Source organism: Oryx dammah, unplaced genomic scaffold, assembly GCF_014754425.2.
Source record: "Oryx dammah isolate SB20612 unplaced genomic scaffold, SCBI_Odam_1.1 HiC_scaffold_5, whole genome shotgun sequence".
NCBI lineage: Eukaryota > Metazoa > Chordata > Mammalia > Artiodactyla > Bovidae > Oryx > Oryx dammah.
Window position 1 is genome coordinate 88389601 of NW_024070189.1, and position 24511 is coordinate 88414111.

General features: G+C 59.7%; 2 protein-coding genes across 3 annotated transcripts; one reads left to right on the forward strand and one right to left on the reverse strand.

Moving 5' to 3' along the window:
- Positions 1–429: 429 nt before the first annotated feature.
- On the reverse strand, positions 430–4906 carry LSM7 (LSM7 homolog, U6 small nuclear RNA and mRNA degradation associated). Its single transcript, XM_040241872.1, has 4 exons — positions 4843–4906; positions 4623–4713; positions 2022–2093; positions 430–678 (listed from the first exon to the last, which is right to left on the reverse strand). Exons 1-4 carry the CDS (start codon positions 4846–4848, stop codon positions 536–538), a joined length of 312 nt encoding a protein of 103 aa, XP_040097806.1. The 5' UTR covers positions 4849–4906; the 3' UTR covers positions 430–535.
- A 68-nt stretch (positions 4907–4974) lies between these two features.
- Positions 4975–19660, forward strand: SPPL2B (signal peptide peptidase like 2B). 2 transcript variants are annotated; one of them, XM_040241874.1, is made up of 15 exons: positions 4975–5083; positions 9282–9401; positions 10182–10364; positions 10771–10860; positions 11292–11431; positions 11914–12056; positions 12239–12335; positions 12746–12862; positions 14066–14147; positions 14972–15046; positions 15182–15244; positions 15325–15424; positions 15832–15909; positions 17126–17353; positions 18002–19660. In XM_040241874.1, exons 1-14 carry the CDS (start codon positions 5006–5008, stop codon positions 17305–17307), a joined length of 1548 nt encoding a protein of 515 aa, XP_040097808.1. In that variant the 5' UTR covers positions 4975–5005; the 3' UTR covers positions 17308–17353; positions 18002–19660. The 2 variants fall into 2 exon arrangements, with proteins under 2 accessions (XP_040097808.1, XP_040097807.1); XM_040241873.1 differs by having other exon boundaries at positions 17126–17286.
- The last annotated feature ends 4851 nt before the right edge of the window (positions 19661–24511 follow it).

Sequence of the window (24511 nt, forward strand, 5' to 3'; positions counted from 1 at the left end):
GATGGCGTGGGGTCACCGGCTGAGGGGCAGGGGTGGGCTTGTCCTCTGAGATGAGCGGGGAAGACGTTTAGATCACCTCTGGGGTCGTGGGCCAGGTGGACAGCAAGGCTCCACCTAGTCTGTTCTTTGTGGGGTCATGGCTGTGCTGGGACATGAGAGTGGACCCGGCTCTGAAGGACCCCTCGGGCCAGAGCATGGAGGCACTGAAAGGACAGGACCCGCCGCTGAGAAGGCTGGCTGCGGTGTGCACAGAGGCAGTGATCCCTGGGGGGTCTCTGCAGAGGCATGACCTATTCCCCCGCCTGCACTACGCATGCTTAGTCACCACCAAGTCCCCGGCCAGCGCTCAAGCTCTGCCAGATGAACCAAATCCCCAGGTCCGGGTTTTGCCAGACCACGAAAGCTGAAAGGAAGATTCCAGGGCTCCTGGACACTTGAGGTTTGCAATTTTATTAAGAAAACAAAAATGTAAGTTATACAAAAAAAGAGTTCCGTTCGGACGGGTGGCCAAGTCAGGGGAGCAGTGGCCTGGCTGCTAGGCATCCTGCTGCTGGATGAAGGGGTTGGGGATGGCCTCCATGCCATCCTGCGGGCAGATGAGCACCACCGAAGTGCCCCTGCACACCACCAGGCCCAGCTGCCGCGTGTCCTCTGTGAGCTTGTACTGGTCGTCGGGGTCTGTGGGAGAAGAGGGGCGGCAGTGAGGCGGTGTGGGAAGGCGCCCAGAGATGTGCCTGGGTGGGAAGAAGTGGGGTGTGGGGGCCGGGGGGAGGGAAGGCAGGCCAAGCTCCCACCCCCCACCTCCGCTTTCCCCAGCCCATTGGCAGCTTCTCTGGAGATGGACGGAGAGGCTCAGGAAAAGCTCTGGAAACAGCCCTGTGCAGCCTGCCCTCCTTCCACAATGAGAACACAGCCCTGGGGAGATGGACCGAGTGCTCAGAGGGGTGGTGGGGAGAAGAAAAACCCATCTGCAGTATCTGGGAGTTCCTAGAGGGTCACCATTCACCCCCACACCACCGGGCTGTTCCCAGTGGAGGGAAGTGACAGCACATGGAGGAGAGCTTACTCTCAGAGATTACTGCATGATGGGAGAGGCTGAGCTGGGGTGCCACTCCCCAGTCCCAGGCCCTGCAGGACGACAGTTGTCCAAGCCTGCCCATTCCCTCCTGGAGCTGCCAGGATGGGTCTGGCTGGCTCTGGGCCTGGGGCTGTTCTTGGGTGAGGAGAGGGCAAAAAGTCGCTGGACCAGCAAGCCAGGACCCCATGTAAGTGCATGGCATACACCAGCTCATGTGGTTCTCCCAGCAGCCCCAAAGGGTGAGGCTGTCCTTTTCCAGAATGTCATCTGCCTGAGGAGGCTGGGCCAGGACCCCAGCAGCAGGACTCTGGGTAAACCCCAAGGGAAGAGAGAAAACAAGGGCAGGCAAGGGGCCCTACAGGGTTGCTCCTCTCACAAAGAGGGCCTCTGCCTGGTGGCCTCTGACACTTGTGTGTGGCCGCATTTACTCCGCACCAGAGTAATGTGTACTTCAACATCGATAGTCCCTGGAAGAGCGAGACCCTCTTCTCTCCTGAACCTGGGGGCTCCGTCATGCCGCACTCAGGCTGAGCTGGTGGGTCTGGAAACTTGTGGAGACGGGGATGGGAAAGGAAGGGGAGGGGACCCTTTGTCAGCAGCAGGGAATTGACAGATAGAGACAGCAGGAGAGAAGGGGCAGGATGAGGCCCCTGGAAGCCAGCTTTATTGCGGCAGGTGCAGCACCTTTCTAGCCCCACCAGGCAGACTTCAACTCCAGCAAGTGCTCAGGGTCGGTGACAAGTGAATCCGGAAAACACTCTACCCTTGAAGTCCTGAGGTGACAGTGTACTGAGCCCCACCAGGACAGTGGCAGAGCAAACACACCTGTCAGCAGTCTGACCCACCAGGCACCACATTCACAGTGGCTCAGCATGTGGGTGGCGGCCTAGAACAGTAAGGAAGGCCTGGCAAGGATGCTTCCAAGCCCTGCAGCTGCGCTCACCTCGCATGTACTCGATGGTGCCGTCCAGCACGAGGTTGAGAAGCGGGTCGAACCCTTTCAGGATTCCACTGGCTTGTCGGAATCACCAAGCAGAGAAGAGAGATGGACAAGCATAAGATCAATGGTCATTCTGGGTAAAGTGCGAGGTGCACGAGGGTGTCAGCACATGAAACTGGGGTGCCCTCACTGGTGAGGGGCCACCCCCCAGCCAGACGCAGGCGTGGCAGCAGCCTCTCCAGGGACAGGACAGATGCAGGACCAAAGGGGGAGCAAGGGAAGGGCTCCCAGGAGACGAGCAGTGACAGCTGACCCCCCACCCTTGCCACTGCCACAGTCGGCAAATCCGCCTGCGCCTGTTTTGTAAACGGTTTAACTGGAGCCCGGCTGCGCTGATTTGTTAAATGTTGCTGTGGCAGCTCAGCTGCTGCAATGGTGGAGTTGAGGAGCTGCGACAGAGACCGTCTGGCCAGCACAGCTGAAAATGTTCCCTGTCTGGTCTTCTGCAGAACAAGTCTGCCAGCCTCGCCTGAGTGTGAGGCCCTGGCTCTTCTTCCTCTGCTGTTTACAGCCCTCCTCAACCCTGTGACGGTGCTCACCAAGTGGGGTGATGGAGAGAGACAAATCCAAGAATCCATCTGGGCGCTTGACCCCGGGTGGGGTAGTGAGCCCACACCTGTGGGTCCTCCCTTCTTACTGGGGGAGGTGCTACAGCAGGTGGGTGGGATTCTCAGATGAATCCAGCATTCCCCCACCCCTCCCTCTGATGTGGGATGGGACCCTCGATCAGACGTCAGTCTGTGGTCAGGCTGTAACAGAGGGCTTTGTGGATGTGATCAAGGTCCATGGGTCAGTCCACTCTTAGTGAATCTAAAGGGAGGCTCTGCTGGGTGGGCCTGACCTACAGGTGAGCCATTAAAAGGATGGGCCCTTTCTGAAAAGAGAAGTTGAAAAAATGAGATTTTTCTGCTAGCCTTGAAGGAGTCAACTCCCATGCTGTGGACAGTGTCTGTGGCAGAGTCAGTGGGCAGCCTCTAGGAGCCCAGAGGGTCCCTGGCCAACACTTGCCAGAAAACGGGGACCCCGGGCCTGAGATACAGGTTCCCAGAGACACTCCCTTACTGCAACCTCATCAGAGACCTGAGCCTGAGGCACCCAGAGTCTGGAACCACAGGTGCTGTGAGATAAAAATGGGTTGTTGAAGCATAGAAAATGAACAGAAGGGACTTCCCTGGTGGTCCAAGTGGTTAAGAATTCATTCTGCAGTGCAGCAAATGTGGGTTCCATCCTTGGTCTTACATTCCATGGGGCAACTAAGCCCATATGGCATAATTAGAGAGACCTGGCCTGGCATCTGAGACCTTATGCAGCTAAATTAATTTAAAAAAACAAACAAACACAAGCGCCTTGAGAAGCAGGAGCCCCATCTCCTTGTACATCCCAGAACTGGCATGGTGCCAGTGTTTGTTCAGATTCAGAGCCTCACTGGGCTGGATACTTAGATGGGTAGGCACTGTGTTTTTAGCCACTCTGATGCTACCCAGGCGTCCACATCTCAGAGGAGGAGGAGTCTGAATCACCATCTTACGAACAAAGAAACTGAAGATCAGAGATAGCTGAATAAGTGAAGCACTGGGTGCTCACTAAGTGTCAGGAACTTGGCTAACAACATTACCCTTTAATTTCACCACCACTGCTGAGGTAAGTGGAGTTAACAGCCTCTGACAGATGAGACAGACTCAGAGATTGTAGCGACTTGCCCAAAGTCCCACGTGAGCTGGGGCTCTGCCCTGGACTGCACTCTCCACATAACCTTGCATCATCTTTCCTGCCAGTCTCCTCACCAGATCGCAGAGGGAGATGCAGTTAAAGCCTCATAGTAACTGAAAAAAACCTGCCAAGCCCTGACAGCTGTTACCAGGAGCTTATACCAAAGGACCCTGACTTGGGATGCAGAGTCAAGCAGAGCTTCCCAAAGCAGCTGAGAGCTGCCTGCCTCACTCAAAAGCAAAAGGCTCATTCTTTACCCTGGAACAGTGGTGAACAAGGAGATGAGGTTTGCTTTCAACAGGTGCCTCAGGTGGCTTCGTGTAAATTGAGTATAGGGCCTGGGTTCTCAACTGGGGCAATTCTGCCCCTGCCAGGAACACTGGGCCAGGTCTGGGATGCCTGTGCTCATCAGGACTAGAAGGCTCCTGGAATCGAGTGGGTGGGACCAGAGATGCTGCTCCACACCCTACAGCGCCTAGGACGGACCCCTACAGAGAACAATACGGCCTTAATGTCAGCAGTGCTGAAACTGAGAAACCCTGGTGCTGAAGGGCCCATGGGGGGCTGGGGCAGCCGCCTGGGTGAGACAAGACCCAAAGGAAGCAGAGACCTGAATCCTAGCCCCTGTGGCTGCGGGCGAGGTTTGGGCCCCTTTGCGTGCCTCAGTTTCCCCACCTGCAAAAGGGGTGTAACCGTTCCTACACGCCGGCGCCGGCAGCAGGCCGGACGAGTTGTCCGAGCCAAGCGCCTAAAGCGCGGCCCAGGCATCCGTTACCGGTACCGCCTCCCGTTACTCCTCGTGGACCGTGGAGGGGGAGGGCAGCGGGGCCTCACCTTCTCTGCCTCCCTGGAACTTCACTCGGATGGTCTTGTCGATGTACTTGGATAGATCCAAGATGCTCTCTTTCTTTTTCTTCTCTTTGTCCTGCAGGGGATGCAGAACGCTGTGAAGCGGGGAGCACGGCTGGACTCTCCCCAGTCAACCCCATCAGCCCCGCGAACCCCGCCAGCCCGGCGAACCCCGCCAACCCCACCAGCAGCGCCGCACGCTCACCGCCATCTTGTCGCGCCGCGTCGCTATGCGCAGGCGCCGCCACTGCGCCCTTTGTACCTACCCCTGCGCGCATGCGCGAAAGACGCAGGGCGCCTGCGCGGCGCTCTGCGCCGGGGCGTTGCTGGGAAACATCTGCCGACGCCTGTGGCGGGGACCGGGCGACATGGCGGCGGCGGCGGCGGCGGAAACGGCAGCGGCGCTGGCGCGGCTCGCAGCGGCCTTCCTTCTCCTCGCGGCCCAGGTGAGGGCGGCGCCGACCCCGCTGGCCTCGCCGGCCGCGGTGCCCCGGCTCCTCACCCCTCCCCGGCCCCGCGCAGAACCCCGCCCTGACCGGCCTGGGGCCAGCTTAGGGGATCCGCGCCCCTGGTGCCGACAACCCGTGGGCCTGGGGCCCGGCCGTGACCTTGCGGGTCTGTTCCCCGGCCGGTCTCCCTTCCCTGTCTGGACGCCGTTCCCAGCCGTGGTGTCACTGGGTTCCGCCCGGACCTAAACTTTGAGGTCCCACTACCCCGCTTCCGCCCCGGCCCCTGCTGGTCTGTCTCGGGGTCTCCAACCGCCTCTGGGACGCCCCTCTCTGACTCCGTGGCCTTAGCCGGGGGCTACCCCTCTCTGACCCTGGCATCCCCTTGAAAGGGATACTACCCCCATTCCCCGTGGTTGTAGTCAACTGTCCAGCGTGGCACCCAGTGACTGGCGGCGTCCAGAAGCGTCCAGGAGCCCAGCCCTGGAGTGGGGTCGAATCGCCGCCCCATCTTTTTCTCCCGTGACCTTGGCAGGGGAGTTCCCGCGTTGAGTTGGTCGTCTGCAAAAGGAGGATAAGTGTACAGTGCGCAGTCAGCGAGATGATGTAGGGGATCCCGGACGTGGGGCATGCTACTTGTTTGTCACTTAACCTCAAGGGTCGCCACTGGGGGACAGACCTGGAGATGGTTGATGTACGTTACCTTGAGTGCATTTTTTATTTTCCAAACCCTCCCTCTCCCAAATTCCACAACTCCGGAAATGGTGCCCCCCCCACCGCCCCCGGAACAGCCCTACAAACTGGGCCATTAACCTTGCCCTTTCTGTGCCAGCCCCCCAACCTCTGCTTCAGGCTGCTGGCCTCTCTCCAAGGCCGCTTTTGTCCCCCAAACTCCCAGTTCATTTTCAGCCCTGCAGGAGGGATCTCTTTCAGTGTGTCAGATCTTGTGTCCAAATGAGAGCTTTCTGGTGCCACTGACACATTCAGGAGGACTCTGTGATCCGGCTGACAGGAAACTATCCTTTGCTTCCAGCTCTAACATATTAAAGGCACTTTGCTCGCTGGGCTCTGTTTCCCTGAAACCTAACTCCCCCCAACGTTGTGTTTCTGGTCTCAGCTTAGGGGTGCCACATTCCAGCAGCTTTCTGACCCACCTCCTCCCCAGGTCCTTTGCCAGCCCCCTGTAATTCTCCCAGCCCTCTTCGCTCGTCTTCCTCAGCAGTCTGACCCATTGGAAGCAGGGATTTTGAGCTCTCTAAATATTTAGAAAAAGGAAAAAAAATGGCAAAGCGATAGGTGGGCGAAGGGTCACAAAAACACCACAGAAGGAACGGCGCGGTTGGCCTGGGAATGATTTTCAGAAGCAAGAAGCAAGGGTACCAGAGGGGCATTCTGAAGGATGAGTAGGAGTTTGCTGGGTCAAGAAGGTGTCCCAGGGAGAAAGTTGGCAGGTGACGAGGGCAGGGCTGGAGGTGTGAAATCTGGTGATTTTTATTTTTTTTAATAGCAGATATTTATTTAATTTTTATTGGAGTATGGTTGATTTGCCATATTGTGTTAGTTTCAGGTGTACAGCACAGAGAATCGGTTATATATATATGTATATATATACCGCTTTTTAGATTACTTCCTATACAGGCCATTACACAGTATTGAGTAGAGTTCTCTGTGCTTTACAGTAGGTCCTTGTCATCGTTTAGTCATTAAGTCGTGTCCAACTCTTATGATCCCGTGGACTGCAGCCTACCAGGTTCCCTGTCCATGGGATTTCCCCAGCAAGAATACTGGAGTAGGTTGCCATTTCCTTCCCCAGGGGATCTTCCCGACCCGGGTTCGAACTTGAGGCTTCTGTATTGGCAGGTGGGTTCCTTACCACTGAGCCACCCGGGGAGCCCATGCGGTAGATCCGTGGTAGTTCTCTATTTTATACGTAATAGCGTGCATGTCAGTCTCATTCTCCCCCTCACCTCCTGAGAGCTGATGATTTACCTGGAGATGGTGTGGGTCCACTATAGTGGCCCGTAGGACGCTCCGGTGGTTATACCCGAGGGAGGCGGAGGCCTGGCAGTCGCTCTGGCAGGCGGGGCTGTGGGGGGAGCAGCAGTGGAGCGGCTCCAGCATGGGGTAAAGGGCAGGTGGGGCGTGCGGCCTCCTTGGGCTGGGCTCCAGGGGAGCGGACTGTGCTGGTCGGAGCAGGGTGCTGGGGTGTTTGGACTTTATTCCCAGCTGGTTGAGGGTTTTGAACTTTACCCTGAGTGTGGGCAACCAAGGAGAGTGTGGGAGTGAGTGAGGAGGGCAGCTCCTGGGCCAGCTCTTCCTAGGACAGACCCCTGGGCATGGTTCTTCATGGCGCCCAAGGGTATGGCCAGCTCTCCATGGGGCCAGAGGATGCCTCCTCACCACTGTGAGCTCACTTCCGATCATTCTGTGACTCTGGACGAGGCATTGGACACCCTTACACCATTGGTACAAGTTGTGTATATAATGGCCAACATGGGGCCTGTTACTCAGCTGATCTGAACGCGTGGGTGCCTTCTCTGCCCCTCACCTGCCCATGTACCCCTCCACCATCCCCCAACCTGTCCCCACCCCTCCCCTCCTCACCGCCCCCGCATCTGCCCCTTCACCCCTCCACTGCTCTCCCCTCCTCTCCTGCTCCCCTCCCCCACCATTCCTCCACCTAAACATCTTTTTCTAAGCTTCCCAGGTCCTGATTACCCCACTCTCTCCTAGAACTCACCAAGTGTTACATAGACGGCTCCCCATCTGGACCCCTTAGCTTCTCACTAAGCACCCTGGCATGGATGCCGTCAGTGTCATCTTGAAGCATAATTTCCCTTGAAGTTCCTGAACCTGCTTTGTGGTTGTAATGCATTGGGAGGTGGCCTGTCCTTAGTGGCTTTTCTCATTCTCCAAACTGGAATGGGCAGTGCTGGAATGGGGGGAAGGAGGGGCACTGAGAGCTCTGGGCCCTTTAGAATACCTGCTCCCAGTCCTGTACCTCCCCTGGGAGGAGACCGTATCCACAGCAAGACTGTGCTCTCTGGGCTTTGCCACAAGCCCAGGCTGATATCTTAAGGGAAAGCCAGCTGTGCACATAGTGGTGGGGCGGGCGGGCCGGCTGGGACATGTGCTCTCGTGCTTCTAAGTGACCTTTTTAAATTAAAAAGAAATGCTTCTAGCCATTCCCGTGTTACACCAGCAACTCTGGGCTCATAGACCAGGGGTCCGCAGACATTTTCTTAGAGCTTTTGGGCCACATGGCCTCTGCTACAACTCCCTGGCTCTGCAGAAAGCAGCATAGGCTCTGCATTCAGGAACCAGGAGCCATGTTCCAGTAAAAAGTTATTGACAAATACAGAAGGTGGGCCGGATTCAGCCTGGGGGTTGAGGGACGACGGACTCCCTGCAATGGCCCAAGGTGGGGGCGTGGCAGGGGCTCTGAGTGGGGCATGGTGGTGGGGAGAACCAGGAAGCCGGGGCTCCTTCTCCTGCCTCAGGTAGAGGGAACAGGGTTGGCTGGGCAGGGGCAGGTGCAGGACGACACCGACCTTCCCTCCCTCAAGCGCTGGTGGCAGTGCCTGCATACCCGGCTTCTCTGGTGCCCCAGCCCTGTAAACACAGCTTTGCCGAACACTGGACCCAGCAGCTCCAGGTGACACACCAAGACGCAGGGCCAGCTGGGGACCCCAGCCCCTCTCTGCACCACCACCAGCTGACCCTGGCCTCTGTTCACAGAGGACCCGGCCTTCTGAGAGCCAGTCTGTCCCAGGCATGCTGTCGGGGCCATGGCCCCTGGGGACCCCTTGCTGAGTCAGAGCCCCCCGCCCCCCAACTACAACACATTCTGGGGTGGGTGTGGGTCTGTCACCAGCACAAAGGGGCTCCTGCCTGTTGTCTCTGGGGAAGATTCTAGGGGGATACTGAGGGGTACAGTCTGTGTCTCGCCTCTGGGTGGTACAGAGAGATGGACCCTGGAACTGGTGTGTGCAGAGCTGGGGTCCCATTGGGCCCCTCTGGCTCCAAGAAGCCAAGGGGCTGGGGTGGGCCCAGGCCCTGTGTGTGTGTGGCGTGGCTCTACTCCTCCCTTGTGTCCGCCTGAGCTGAGGGCCCAGCTGTGCTGGCAGAAGGCGGGACCATCCAGAGCTGAGCGGGCGGTGGGCCAGCCCCTGCCTGCTCTGACTCCACCCCCGTCCAGGTGGCCTGTGAGTACGGCATGGTGCACGTGGTGTCTGAGACCGGCGGCCCCAGAGGCAGAGACTACTGCGTCCTCTACAACCCGCAGTGGGCCCACCTGCCGCACGACCTCAGCAAGGCGGTGAGTCCAGCAGGCAGCCTTTCGCTGGGGCCCCCCATGGGCTCACCACCCAAGGCACCTCTCCCTCCACTCCTGCCCTGGGTCCCTGGGGGAACTCTGGAGGATGGATCCTGGGGAAGGCCCCTGAGGATGGAGGAAGGGCTCTGCTGGGAGTCCAAGGAGGGACGTGGCCCCAGAGGAGCTCCCAGCCTCTCTGGGCCCCGGTTTCCTCGGTTGTAAGTCAAAGATTGGGGCACTGCTGCGGGATGTCCCCTGTCTGGGGCATCAGCCACCTCCCATTCCTCCCACCATGCTGGGCTGGGGTGGCTGGCCAGAAATCCTTAGACGAGTGACACAGAGGTCTACCCATCCTTGTCGCTGGGGCGGCCCAGACATGCTGCTCCCTGGTCTGGCCTGACTCCTCCCAGAGAACATGGATGCCCAGCGCCTGGTTTAGCAGGTGGATCGATTGTCATCACTGAGGCCAGAGCTCCTGCCTGCCCTGTGTGGTGTCTGTGACGGGCTCCAGATGCCCCGGTCTGCCTGGTGATTGGGGTCTGTGTGTTGTGCGTCTGTGTGCACACGTGCATGCATGTGTCTGTGTGTGGTGTGAATGGTGTGTGTGCATGTGCGCATGGGTGTGTTTTGTGCAGAGCGTGGTGTGGGGCTGGCCCCCAGACCTTGCAGTGAGGCAGCGTGGGGGTGGCAGTCACTGGTGGCCCGGGTGCCCCGCGGGGTCCCTGCCACCTGGCTGCCCGGGCCACCATCCCCTCTGCCTCTCTGAAGGCCTCCCTCCCTCAGTCTCTCCTGCAGGTGCGGGACTGGACCAGCTCCGTGCTCTGCTCTCCTGCTGACCTCCCCCCAAAAGGCTTCAGCAACCAGATCCCGCTGGTGGCACGGGGGAACTGCACCTTCTACGAGAAAGTGCGGCTGGCCCAGGGCAGCGGGGCCCGAGGGCTGCTCATCGTCAGCAAGGAGGCGCTGGTGCGGCCCCCAGGCCTTCTGGGCAGCTTGGGACCCTGGGGGCGGGACCGGGTTAGGGTTTGAGGCAGGGGTCTGGGTGGAGGAGACAGGGAGCTTGGTTTTCTGACTTTGGTCTGGAGAGGGTCGTATCCCAGAGCTGTGCTCAGGGTATGACCAGGCCTGGGGAGGATCTCTGAGGAGGTGGCTGGCGTGGGGCACGAGCCAGCCTCTTCTTCCTCGAGACTGACTGGTGCCCCCAGCCCAGCCCTGGGGGAGAGGGGCTGAACCCACAGGCTAGCCCTCCTGGCCCTGAGGACCCCGACACACATGCAGGACCCTCCCGCTGGCTCCGAGGGCCGGCCGGCTGTCGGTGGCTTGCAGTGTCCCACCCAGGGGCAGTCATCCTCTCCTGCCTCTGGCCCCACAGGTCCCCCCGGGAGGCAACAAGACTCAGTATGAGGAGATTGGCATTCCCGTGGCCCTGCTCAGCTACCGAGACATGCTGGACATTTTCCAGGTAGGGCTGCCCACTTGCCCCCCACCATCTGCATCTGGACCAGGGCCTGGGGAGGTGGGCCCGCAGTGCTGTGAACCTCAGGAGAGGAGACCCCGACCCTGCCCAGGTGCGAGAGACGCTAAGTGCCAGCCCCCCTTATGCCCTCCTGCCCTGGGCTGACCAAAGGCTTGGTCGGGTTTGATGTGGGGCATTGGGTCCAGAGCAGGTGAGCATCAGCACACGAGTGAGGTGGGAACAGTCGAGGTCCCACTCTAGGCTCCCCGTCTCCCCACGGAGGGACCTACTGTCAGCCTCCTGGCTGCTTCATATCCCCCTGGTTAGCTTGTCCCAGCAGGGCCCACTTCTCCTGGGTCAGACGTGTTGGGCGAGGGCATGGGGTGGGGCGAGGTGGGGTCTCCCCAGCCTTAGCTCTGTTGTGCTCTCCGAGGCAGACTTTCGGCCACGCAGTGCGGGCGGCGCTGCATGCCCCCAAGGAGCCCATGCTGGACTACAACATGGTCATCATCTTCCTCATGGCTGTGGGCACCGTCGCGCTCGGGGGCTATTGGGCTGGGAGCCGGGATGTCAGGAAGTAAGTGCCCCGTGTGTGTGGGTGGGTGGCAGCCAGGCACTGGGCAGGGGACCGCAAGAGGGGCCTCTATAGAAAGGCAGCATGACACCCAGGAGAGCTGCTGAGAGGCACCCGGGGTTCTGGCCTGGCCAGACAGGGGCGTCCCCAGGAAAGCGTGCCTCCGCAGCCAGGGCAGCCTGTGGGACAGTTGGGGCGGGGCCAGGGCAGCCCCATGGGACCCACAGCCTTCCTCCCAGAGCACCACCACAGCCTGGCCCAGGTGCCAGAGCCCCACCTCCGGTAGTCCTCCCTGTGAGGACCACAGCTCCCGGCGCCCTCCCGTGAGGTCCTGGGGGCCGGGTCCTCCGTCAGGGGGACCCTCATACACACGGCGGGCCTGGACGGGGGCCAGGTACGCTGTCCCTCGGCCTGCCCCTCCCCATGCCTGCAGCCCCAGGTGCAGTGCCGGCTGCAGGGTGCCCCTTGACCGGCCGTCTTTCCAGGAGATACATGAAGCACAAGCGGGATGATGGGCCCGAGAAGCAGGAGGACGAGGCCGTGGACGTGACGCCTGTCATGATCTGTGTCTTCGTGGTCATGTGCTGCTCCATGCTGGTGCTGCTCTACTTCTTCTATGACCAGCTCGGTGGGTCCCCTGCCTCAGCCCCCAGGGCTGTGCGCTGGGGGAGGAGGCTGTGGTCCCTGCCTTCAAGGAGTGCCTCAGGCGGGGGCCGCCCCTCCCTTCCCTTGGTGCGCCCCCTGCCAGGGGAGTGAGGTGCAGAGACCCCCTCAGCCTCTCACTGCCCGCCGCCCTGCAACTCCCTCCAGTCTATGTCATCATTGGCATCTTCTGCCTGGCCTCCTCCACCGGCCTCTACAGCTGCTTGTCACCGCTCGTGCAGAGGCTGCCGTTCTGCAAGTGCAGGTGAGCCCCCTGCGGCGGCCCGCACTGGCTCTACTCGAGGGGGTCCCGCTCTGCCACCTCTCGGCCTCTCCCCTCCCCGTCCTGCCTCTGAGGCGGCACAGCTTGTGTGAGGTTGAGGGCCCTTTCCAGAGCCCTCGGTCAGTCTGGCGCGGTGCAGGCATATGGCAGGTGCCCCCTCAGTGCTGGCTGGGGGCTCCTGGGGAAGTGGGGATGGCTCTGAGCCGGCCTTCCTTCCCCCACATCCCATTCAGGGTCAGGCCCCCTGGGATCCGGGTAGGGGTGGGGGGGCACCAGGTAGGGCAACAGGGAGATGAGATGGGAGGCTTTGGGACAGGAGTTGAGCCAATCCCGCAGTACTGGGCAGACAGCGCTGTGAGGATCAGAGCCCTGATGCCCCTGCCTGCCTGCAGGGTCCCTGACAACAGCCTGCCCTATTTCCACAAGCGCCCTCAGGTCCGCACACTGCTCCTGGCGCTGCTGTGTGCGGCTGTCAGCGTGGTGTGGGGCATCTTCCGGAATGAGGACCAGTGAGTGCACTGCCGCCGCCCCAGGGGGGAGGGCGGGCAGCAGGGTGCTGTCCTTGGGTGCTCTGACCTCCCTCGCCTCCCTGAGCTGTCTGACTCGGGCCCTTGGATCCGGGCCAGCTCCCAGTTATGAAAAGCCCTGCTGTCAGTGCTCTGGACGCAATGACTGCATGCTGTCCAGGTGCCGACCAGGCTCAACGGATGGCTGCCCAGCTCTAGCTGCCTCCTGGCCTGTCTGGTGCCCTGGGGTCTGCAATTGCAATCTGGGCGGAAGATGCTACTGGCATTGCTGCCCGGGCGTAGAGCCATGGGCTCAGCGGCAGCCTGGATGTGGCCTGGCGCCACCAGACCCACTGCTCTGCCTCTGCAAACACCCGTGTCCCCTGGGCAGCCTCCCACCAGAGGCAGCCACTGCCGGTCCCCATGTCCCCGCCCCCACTGTCACCGACACCATCTGGCACTTTCTCTGAGCTTCTCCGGGGCCGTTAAACACTCTTGGCTGTGCTGCCTTTTGGAGCCACAACAGATTTAACTGGCAGAAGGAAAACGTGAAAATATTTGGAGTTCTCTGTACACAAAAAGAATATGAGCTCTCAAGATTAAGTCCCAGCCAAAAGGCCCACTCCCCCGCTTGAAATTAGAACAGGCCCTGGTTTCTACCACGTCTGGGCACCCACGCAGCCTCAGTGAGCCTTCACTGTTCCCACCAGTGCCCTGGCCCAGAGACTGTCACCCTGTGCTCAAATGAAGCTCTGAGGAGTAGGGGCGGGGAGGGTGGAGCAGGTGGTGGGGCCGATTTCCCCAGTACTGGGGCTCCATCAGAGCATCAGCTTGCAAATTTGGAAGTGGCCCTGTCTCTTGGGGCTCCAGACTGTGTCCTCAGAACCCCAGGCCTCTATTTCCCAAGAGAGTCTGTGTGGCACCTGGCTGGGAAGGTGGGGTGTGTGTGCGAGTTTTGTTTTTCTAAATCATTTAAAAGATATTTTTGAAAAATTTGAATCTGTAGTTGTAGAGCTCCCCTCCCCTCACCCCCTGCCCCGTCCTGTGCCCCAGGTGTGAAGGCCACTGTTGCAGAGGGATGGGGCCATGGCACTTTGTGGGAGGCTGGGCACCGGTGGCTTGGACCTGGTGGCCGGGGAGGGTGGGGCCGCCCGGTGGAGGCTCTCAGGAGACCCTGCCCGAGGATGAGGCTGTGCTGCATTCCAGGTGGGCTTGGATCCTCCAGGACGCGCTGGGCATCGCCTTCTGCCTCTACACCTTGAAGACCATCCGCCTCCCCACGTTCAAGGTGAGGGTCCCCCAGGTTTCGTGGAGCTCTGGATGAGGGGTGGAGCCTCGTGTCTGCCTGCTGTCCTGCCACATGGCCTTGCCCAGGGCCTTCTGCTCTGAGCCTGGCCCCTTGTAGGTGGTATGGTTTTTTGCTTTTCTGTCCCTCTGGCCACCTTGGGCTTGAGGATTAGCACAGGGTTGCCTCCCAGCGTGGCTGCCGCAGGTGACTGCTGGGCCAAGGGGATCCTACCTGGTGATGGTGCAGTGCTGGTGAGGTGAACAGAGGAGGAGAACCAGATGAAACCCACAGGCAGAAGGATGGGGCTCTGCCTGGAGCACCAGGCTGGCACTGGGACCCCGGCTGAGGCCTGACCCCACAGCGGGAACCTAGAGGCAGGGAAACAGGAAGATGGGTGTCACCTGCCCAAACACGGGGCTGGCCAGGCACGACCGTGTGTCTCTCGAGTTTTCTATCAGAAACTCAGAAGCGAAGGGGATTCCCTGTTGGTCCAGAGCTAGGATTTGGTTCTCTCACTCTTCACAGCCGGGGTTCCATCCCTGGCTGGGGAACTAGAAATTCCACAAGCTGAACAATGCTGCCAAAAAGAAGAGAAGCCCAGATCTTGGCTCTCCCTGAGCCTCGGCTGCCCATGCTCTGATGTTCTCGTCAAGGTGGCAAGATGTTCCTTCCCACAGGGAAAGTCTGAGCCTTGGCCGGGGTTGCTGATGCATCCTGGAGGGTCTGTGCGTCAGCACCCTGTGCGGGGGTGGGGGTGGGGCAGAGCTGGCGGAGGTCCCTGAGTGGAGGGCAGCCCTCCGGACGCCTGGTCCATCCGTCCATAGGCCTGTACACTGCTGCTGATGGTGCTGTTCATCTACGACGTCTTCTTCGTGTTCATCACGCCCTTCCTGACCAAGGTGGGCCCTGTCGCAGCCCATGCCCTGCCCTTGCCTGTCCACACCCCACAGCCCTGCCCCAGTCTGCCCATGCCCTGTCCCCTGGTCGGGCTGCTGCATTCAGCCCCTCCTGACATGGCACCCCCCTTCTCTTAGAGCGGGAACAGCATTATGGTGGAGGTGGCAACCGGGCCTTCGGATTCAGCCACCCACGAGAAGGTAGGAGTATCCTGTGGCGAGGTGCTGAGTGTGCAGGGAGCAGGGCTGACGGGTACTGGAGACACTGCCCCTCTCTGCAGCTGCCCATGGTGCTGAAGGTACCCAGACTGAACGCCTCACCGCTGGCTCTGTGTGACCGTCCCTTCTCCCTCCTGGGCTTCGGGGACATCCTGGTCCCAGGTACTGGGACTGGGCTTGGGTGGCCTGGGAGTCCCTGGGGGTGCCGGACCAGAGGGGCTGGTGGGTCAGTGAGCAGAGGTGGAGCTTGCCTGGATGGGCCAGGACGGAAGGGAGGTGACTCCACGGAGGCATGGTCCCAGTTGCACAGACCTCCCGTCCTCTCCAGCTGCTCTATCCCCAAGGTCCCCCCCGCCTCAGGTGGCTCCTCAGCAGGTGGGCGCCGAGCTGAGGTTTGCACTGGCCTGAGGTCTCAGTCAGCTGCCAGGAGTCCAGGGCGGCACCAGGCCAGCTCTCTCCTGAGCTGAGGAGGAGCGCTTGGTGCCCCGTCCCTTCGTGGGAACACTGTTGCCTAGCTGGGGTGCGGCCAGGCCTCTGCCCACAGCTTCCGCCCACGCCGGTCTCTGCAGGGCTGCTCGTGGCCTACTGCCACCGCTTCGACATCCAGGTACAGTCCTCCAGGGTCTACTTCGTGGCCTGCACCATCGGTAAGCCCATTGCCCGGTCTTCCCCCCGCGTCACAGCCTCCTCACTTTACACTGTGGTGGCTGTTTCTCTCTTCTTTTTCGTCTTCTTTCTCTTTTTCCTTTTGTCTTCAGTTTGTTTCGTTTCCAAATTTATTGACACTGACAGGTGCTTCCTCATTTTCTGTCGACCCTGGTGGTTTCTAAGATGGTCCAGACCATTTCTCTTGTCCCACTGGGTCAACTCTTCAGGATGAGCTGGGGTGCAGAGAGCACAGGCCCTGCCACAGCCACCAGTGGGCCAGGTGGACGCAGGCTGGCCTCCCAGGCCGGCGTAGTTTTGAATCACTGCTTTCCGCCCTCCCCTGGGTTCCTGAGGTTGAGACCTGTCCTCCATGCCAGCCCCTAGGGTCAAAGTCCCCGGGATCAACCTGTCCACATGCACCCACAAGGTCCTTCCCTTTGAACCACAGTGTGTCAGATTGTCCTGTAGTTCCTGTCACTGAGATCCCTAGTTTGTTTGGATGGATTACTTCAGGATACGCAGAGAGTCCACAGTCGATAATCTGGACTCTCCCAGCACAGTCCTATTGCTCAGTAACATGGAGGCGTGAGGGGCAGGGCAAGTGGCCCGGAGTGGAGGCCTGTGCTGGAGATGGGGCTCTTGGCCTGGAAGAGATGGTCCAGTGAGCCATCTTTCTTGTAACTCTTGACCTGGAAGTAATTGCACTTGTGCAGTTGCAAGGTCAGTACAGTGGTCAGTACAGTGCCGCAGCCTCTGCTGGGCTCAGGCCGACCCTTGTTAACCCCTCATCACATTTGCCTGTTGTATGTCCATCTTCGCGCGATCCCTGCATGGCTGCATTCACACAGCCCTAAATAACACCGTCTATTCTGGATGACGGTGCCAAGTGTAGACGCCATCTGACCCTTCAGGGCTTTCATGTGATCACTCAGGAAAGATTTCCTAGTTCTATACCGATGTTACTTTGGTTCAGATTATTCTTGATAAGAGGTTTATAAAACCGAGATATTGGGACACCTCTGCAGCTCCTTCTCAGGCACTGCAAGGATTCCAGGCCCTTCCATGGCTGCCCCCCTAGTCTGGGGGCTGACCCCTGCGTGGGCTCTTGCCTGCCCCAGCAGGACGGTGGGGCATCTCCTGTAAGGTGGGGAAGATCGACTCCTGGTGCGTCACAGTCACCATGGGGTGACATGCTGCCCGTCTCTGTCCCTGCAGCCTACGGCATCGGGCTCCTGGTGACGTTCATGGCGCTGGCCCTCATGCAGCGTGGCCAGCCCGCCCTCCTCTACCTCGTGCCCTGCACGCTCGTCACCAGCTGTGCCCTGGCGCTCTGGCGCAGGGAGCTGGGCGTGTTCTGGACGGGCAGCGGCTTTGCGGTGAATACCAGTTTGCTATGACTGTCTGCGAGCAGTAATAGCCTAATAAGCCCTAACTAGAGTTAAAGTTGAGTAAGACCTCCTAGCGTTACACCTAAACCCTGCAGCGCCCGCTCCGGGTGCTGTGTTTCCTCCTCTCCTGCCACCGCTGGAGGTGGGGAGGCATGCGGGGAGGGGTACGTGTGCGGGTGTCGCTGGGAAGCCGGTTTCCACTTGGGCTTCTCGCTGCTTTGGGGTGGGCGAGGCGCAGGCTGGGCCCCGTTCTTGTCTGAATCCATAGAGGAGTGGGACCGAGGCCGTGCCCTGTGCAGGACTGGTCGACCGTTGTAGTCCTGTAACTCTGGGATGGATTGCTGCCCCCTTGGGAAACCCCCTCCATCCCCAGGGCCTGTCTCCCGGGCCTCCCAGCTCCCCCTTCAGTCCGCCTACAATTGGACCCTCCCCCAGCCTCTCGGGAAGGCCTCTGGGGCTCAGTGCCCACCATCCTCAGAGCTCTCTCCCTAGGGCCTTGCCTGGCCCAGAGGGGGTGGGTGGGTTCTGGAAGGTTCCCGAGGGAGAACAAGCCAGAGCAGTCAGGTCGCGGCCTCCCGGGGTCTCTGTGGTGGTGGTGCAGTTCCTAGCGCAGCCCCTCTCCGGGTCTGAGCCCACCCTCTGGGGCTCCCCTGCCCTCCCCTCCACCCCGCGGCCCCGCCAACCCGCGGCCTCTCCTTCGCAGAAGGACCTACCTCAGTCGCCCTGGGCACCCGCCCCCACCGACGGCCCGCAGCAGCCCCATGCGGACCCCGACGCGACCCCTGCCCCCGTCCCAGGCCAGCAAACTCCTGGCGAAGACGCGGTCCCAACCCCTCCGCCGGCGGAGCAGACTCCAGAACAGTCTGCGTCCGAGGAGAAGCTCGGGGCAGACGCGCCCCCACAGGAACCCGAACGCCTCGCTGCCCCACCCGGCCCCTCGGCCTAGGGGAGGGCGCAGACTCGGCGCCGCGCCCCGGACTGGACCCGCGCGGCCCCCAACTTGGTGCTCTGGTCTGGCCGATGCGCACGTCCTCCTCCAGCCCGCCGGCCGCACCCCGGCCCCCAGCCCTGCTCCGAGCTCGCGTAGCCGCGAAGTCCCCGGCCGGTAGAGGCCACCCCCGCGCGCGGTCCTCTTCCTGCGCGGTGGAGTCCTGGGGAGGGCAGAGCGGCACCTCCGCCGGTGGCCTCGGACACGCCCAGTTTGGTGCTTACCCTGCTGCTGTTTCCCCGGGGGTGGGGGCGGAAGAGGGAGAGGGAGGGGCTCTTGTCCGAAGGGCCTCCGGGGCTTGGACTGGGGCTGTCACCGGTTCGGTGGGGTTGGGGCCCCGCGGTGAGCGCCCAGCGCCTGTGCTCCAGTTCCTCCATATTTTAATAAATGGCCACGACTTTTTGAGATCTTGGTAGTGTCGCCTCTTGGGGTGCGAGCCCCTCGGAGTGCTCCTCCGGAGCACGGGGGTGGCTGGCGCCAGGCCGGTGGCTCCATTTTGCCTTTCCGCTTAGAGGAACTCGGCCCCCACCTTCGCCGCGGTCACCTGCACGCTCAGCACCCCATCAGTGCACGCACCTGGGCCTCCAGCTACCGTGGGCGGGCGAAGAGCTTCCGGAATGTGGGAGGGGGGGCTCTGGAACTGGCTTACGTCTTCTACCTCACAGACAGGGTTCTCTGAACCTCAGGACGGAGATGCCGCCGCCCCCACGTCGGGCTGGCAGGGAGCCACCGCCCGGACAGGCACCGGGGGCTGTGACCGCCAGGGCCCCGGCCTACTCCTCCACGTCCACGACGAGAGGCGAGGCCCAGACCCTTGGACCCCACACCGGCTCCGCGTCCCTCCCGTCCCGCCGCTCTGCTGCAGACCGGCGGGGGCCGAACCATGATCCATTCCAAACGATACCAGCGCCAGACTCACGTCTCAGCCACGCCTCCGAGGAAGAAACCATGTTTGTTTGTGAAAACAAAACAAAAAACCCAGAAGACGTCTTCCACCTGTTTCTGTGTTTCCTAAAAAGAACAGGTGACCCCGCGGTTGGGTGGGGGTGGCGCAGCTGGACCTGCCCCGCCCCACCCCACGGGAGCCCCTGGCCTTGGAGGCAGGACGGGGAGGCAGCCACAGGGCAGGGGGTAGGGGAGGGAGGGTCTGAGGGGACCCCGTCCTTCCCCGGAGGACCACGCCTTCCTGTAAGCCATTTTGTACGTCGTCAATGTTCGAACGCGGGTGGAGTTTCTCTTTTTTTTGTTTTTGTTTCTGAAGTTTGACAAATGTCAAGGAATTCAAAGCGGGATATTAGTTCCTGAAGTTTCCGTTTGCAGTTTCTGCCTTGCTTCTGTTTGAATCTTGTAATTAAACACAGCTTTTGATATTTACGCCAGCGCCTTTGACTTTTCTGTGGTTCAGTGGGTTGGGAGTAAATGGGCGGGGGGGGGGGGGTTGCGGGGCGGGGCGGGCGGGGTAGGGAAGCTGTGAAGCGGAGCCTGTGGTGTGCCGGGCCCAGGAGGATTTGGTCCTGCAGTAATTGCTGTGTGGAGGGACAGGTCCTGAGCAAACCCGCAGCCTATGTGGGTAGTGCCACCCAAGCCAGGTTTCAGCTTTGCCGCTGGACAGCCACTTGTTCTGATGAGCGGGGGCCCTCATGTAGGGAGGGGTGAGTAGTAGGGTCTGTTGCCTGCGTTTGATGCTATCAGCTTGCCCTGCTGATCTAAGAAGCAGGGACGGAATCACCCATGGCAGGAACCTCAGACTGTCAGTAAAGAACCAGGAGATCATTGTTGGAGCCTTTTAGAGCCACATGGTCTCGGTCATGACCGGCAAAGTCATCAACCCAGTGATGTAACCAGAAACATCAGACAACAGTTAAGCAGACAGGTGTGATTGTGGCCAAAAAGTTGGTGGACACCAAACGTGTGTTCATGTCATTTTCACAGGTCCTGACATACTCATTCACAATCAAAGGAGAGGGTGGGATGAATTGAGAGAGCAGCATTGAAACATATACATTACCATATGTAAAACAGTTAGTGGGAATTTGCTGTATGATGCTGGTAGCTCAGCCTGGTGCTCTGTGACCACCTAAACTGGTGGGATAGGGTAGGAGGTGGGAGAGGACATCTATATACCTATGGCTGATTCACATTTGATGTATGGCAGAAACTAACACAACATTGTAAATCATCCTTCAATTACAAATAAAAGGTTGTTGTTCAGTCATTAAGTTATATCTGACTCTGCAACTGCATGGACTGCAGCACGCCAGGCTTCCCTGTCCTTCACCATCTCCCAGACTTTGCTCAAACTCACTTCCATTGAGTTGGTGATGCCATCCAATCATCTCATCCTCTGTCCTCCTCTTCTCCTGCCCTCAGTCTTTCCCAGCATCAGGGTCTTTTCCAATGAGTGGACTCTTCAGGGGTCCCAAATATTGGAGCTTCAGCTTCAGACCTTCGAATGAATATTCAGGGTTGATTTCCATTAGGATTGACTAATTTGTTCTCTTTGCAGTCCAAGGGATTGTCAAGAGTATTCTCCAGCACTGCAATTTCAAAGCATCAATAAAATAAAATATAAGTAAATAATAATGCAAATCCTTTGCTTAGCAAGAAGCTGGGCAAAGACAGGCAGCAGCCCCAGTCATTAGACCCCTGCCTGTCCATGGGAACACTGGGCTTCCCTTGTGGCTCAGCTGGTAAAGAATCCATCTGCAATAATGCAGGAGATCTGGGTTCAATCCCTGGGTTGGGAAGATCCCCTGGAGAAGCGAAAGGCTACCCTCTCCAGTATTCTGGCCTGGAGAATTCCATGGGGTCACACAACTGAGCGACTTTCACTTCACTCACTGCCTGTGGGAGCACTGGAGTATGTCAGCTGATGCCAGACACTCCTTCAGGCTGCAGGCCCAGCTCCTCCAGGCTCCCACCAGGCTGTACCTCTCACCACACTGACAGCAGCATCTAGTGTTTGAGCTTCGATGCAGACCTGAGATAGCAATTCTCTCCTACTAAGCAGACCAGATCTTATGCATTTCTCATCCATCCACCTGCCCATTCATTTACTGGTTCACCGCATGTCCGTTTTGTGCCAAGCCCTCTGCTCAGACCTGGGACATGTCTGTCTATGAAGGCAGTGGATCTGAGGGTCAGCAAGGGAGTGGCCCCCAGCTCTATCCGGCGGGGGGCAGGTGGCAGGGAAAGCTTCCTGAGGAGGTGACCATCCAGCCTGAGAGACACCGGACAGTCTGTGTGGGGCTCTGATGGGGAGGTGACAGGAGACTGGACTGTGGCCTGGAGAGGGGTGGGAGTTTCCAACCAGGTGGGCAAGGTATATCACCTGCAGGTGAGGGGACTAAAGTTATAGAAAGCACTGAGGCTGGAGGGAGTGGAGCCAGGGTCAGGGGCTCCTCCTATGGAGGAGCTCCAAGGGGAATGCAAGCGGCAAACAGCTCCCTGGCCAGCCAGTTGTAGCCTAAGGGATTAGGGAATATGGTTGGTAACTGTGCCCACGAACCAGCACGCTAAAGCAAGCTGTCAGGAACGCGGGGACCTTGGACCAAGTATGTAGGAGCTCTCCATACTATGTTCAGAATCTCAAAACTCTGAAACCATTTTACAATGTTAAAGTTCATTTAATAAACTACCCTGGATATTCACATACACACCCCTCCCCCCAGCTCTCTGCTCCCCTCCGTTGCTCTCTGTCCCAGGTCACCTGCCCAGGCCACACCCTCTACCTGGACCGAACTGGCCTCCCCAGCGCCCAGAAAATCCGAGGGGCCAGAACCGGGCGCCCCACGTGGCTCCCGGGGCTCCCGGGGCTCCCGGGGCACCGGCTGCCCACTCCCTCCCTCTGCCGGCCCAGCTCCTTCCTGGGGTCCAGCTGGGCTCCTGACCAGGTGCGCAGGACGGCCCACACCCAGTTGTCCTTTCGGAGCCTCGGGGAGCCGGGAGCGGCGCGGGTGGGTATCAGGTGAACAGGGGAAGGGGTGCCGCGTGGGGGGCGGTGATGGGGAGAGGGGTACCTCGGGGGGAGGTGATGGAGGAGGAGGGCGGGCAGCCCACGAGTTGCCCGGGTCGGGGGAGGGCGGTGCTCACACCTGGTGCCGCCCTCAGCCCGCCCCATCCCGAGGCCCGGTTGATTGTGGAGGGAGCCCGGTCGCGCTCTGCAGCCTCGGGCAGAGAGCGGTGAGTCTGGGGTCTCCCGATATGAGGTGTCCGCCCTCTCCACACGCCTGGGTTCAGGCTGTGTAGACGGAGCAGGTGCGGTGCGGATGTGGCCCGGGTTGTTGGACGCGTCGGGCTGCGTAGACGCCCTCGGGGCGTGTGAATGAGGCCTTGCTCCGTAGACCCGGCCGGGGGCCCTGTGTTTTTCCCCATCCTGAGGGCTCCCTGTCCCCAGTGGCCGCTCTCCTGCTAGCTCGACTGAACCCGCACCGGGCGGGGGGTGGATGGGGCGGCGGAAAGCGGGGCTGGGGAGCTGAGAGAGGGTTTCCAGGGCTTTGGGGAGGGCTCCCCTGCTCTCCTCCCTGTGGCTTCTTTCACCAGTCCCTTGCTAGGGCGTGAGAAACCGACCAGGATTTGGGGTGGGGTGCTCACAAGGTTTCGAATGAGGTCGTAGTCAGCTACCTGCGGCACCTGTGGTGCGTGAGCCGATTGTACGTAATTGTGTGCTCTCAAGCGTGGGGTTGCCTGTGGCTGTGTAGGGTGGTGTTATTGCCTGTACGTTGTGTGTCTGTGTGACCGCGGGTGTGCGTGGCCGTGTGTGTGACTGCACTGTGAGATCCTGTATGATTTTGTGGGTGGTTGTGTCTGTGGACCCCCTTCCCAGTTTGCTTGTCTGGGAAGTGGGGACGGAGTCCCTGGGACCCCCCCCCGCCCCCAGGACGCCACATGTAGCCCTCCGGTCCCACCAAATAGCCAGTCAGGTGTTCTGATTCATTGTGATCTGATCAGGTAAAGAGTCTGCCTGCAATACGGGAGACCTAGGTTCGATACCTGGGTTGGGAAGATCCCCTAGAGAAGGAAGTGGCAACCTGCTCCAGTATTCTTGCCTGGAAAATCCCGTGGACGGAGGAACCTGGCGGGCTACAGTTCATGGGGTCGCAAAGTCGGACATGACTGAACGACTTCACTCTCCCGTCTCTTAACTGTTGCTACTGAGGCGCCTGCAGTGAGGGACTGGAGGGGCGGACCCCACAAGCCACCGGAGAGGAGATGTGTATGTGTTTAAGGCAGGATTCTCAAAGTTCAGAGTATAAAGTGTGGAACTGGAAGAACCTCAGAGGGAGGCGAGCTGGGTTGCCTCTGGTTAAGTCTGGGCACCCCACTCAGCACAGGATTCGTGGAGAAAGGTCTGCTCCTGGTACCACAGACATGGGTGACAGGAAGGAGACCCTGGGGGGAGCCCACAGCCACACACAGGGGAGTGTGTCCTTCCTGAAGGAGGATGTGAAGGTCTGGGCATCTGCTTCCATCCGTGGAGTCCAGGAAAGAGAGAGAAACCAGCAGCAGGGAGGTGGGAAGCGCCTGTGGGTCTGTGGCTGGCTCCAGGGGAGCTGAGGCCTGGACCCAGTCACTTCCCCATCTCTCTTTCTGCCCTGGGGCACGGTTTAGAGCTCTCGGTCCCTGTCCCCATGGCTCACCTGCTCTACCTGACTGCAGGGTCCTGGGGAGCCATGCCCATTTCGTGATGGAGACCCATAGACAGGGTGGGGGACATTGCTGAATTCCAAGAACTCAGTGTGTGTGTAGGCACGGTGTGGGGGAAGGAGACAGAGATACCTAGAGAGACGCAGAGACAGAGATGTGGAGAGGCAGAGATAGAGACAGATACAAAGAGGTAGAAAGAGGGAGAGAATGACAGAGACAGGTAGGAGCTGTCTCTTCAAGCCACAGTGTCCTCATCTGTAAAGTGGGGATAATCCTGCTGGTCCCCTCCCTGTGGGGGTGCTGGGAGGCTGAATTAATTGACTTGAGGCTGTGAGCCCCACACAGATCTTAGGCATGACCTTTCTGCTCCTGGCTGCTTCTCTTTGGTCATAAGCACATCCCACGGATATAACAGTGGGACCAGGGAAACAGCTGTTCCCCATTATCTGAATATGTGTGGCTCTCGAGTAAAGCAGAGGATAACATGTTCCGGGTGGCTGGCTCATGTCTACATAAGGCTTTGCTGTTTTCCTCACTTTACCTCTATTAACTAAGAAAGGTGATTTCAGAACCCTGTTC

Excerpts from the sequence above, each read along its gene's own strand:
- SPPL2B (XM_040241873.1), top strand. The coding sequence starts at position 5,006 with ATGGCGGCGGCGGCGGCGGCGGAAACGGCAGCGGCGCTGGCGCGGCTC. Across the intron at positions 9,402-10,181 it reads CGCACGACCTCAGCAAGGCG|TCTCTCCTGCAGGTGCGGGA; the intron begins GTGAGTCCAGCA and ends TCCCTCCCTCAG. Across the intron at positions 17,287-18,001 it reads GGACGGGCAGCGGCTTTGCG|AAGGACCTACCTCAGTCGCC; the intron begins GTGAATACCAGT and ends TCTCCTTCGCAG.
- LSM7 (XM_040241872.1), bottom strand. Across the intron at positions 2,094-4,622 it reads GTTCCAGGGAGGCAGAGAAG|CCAGTGGAATCCTGAAAGGG; the intron begins GTGAGGCCCCGC and ends GATTCCGACAAG. Across the intron at positions 679-2,021 it reads CACCATCGAGTACATGCGAG|ACCCCGACGACCAGTACAAG; the intron begins GTGAGCGCAGCT and ends CTTCTCCCACAG.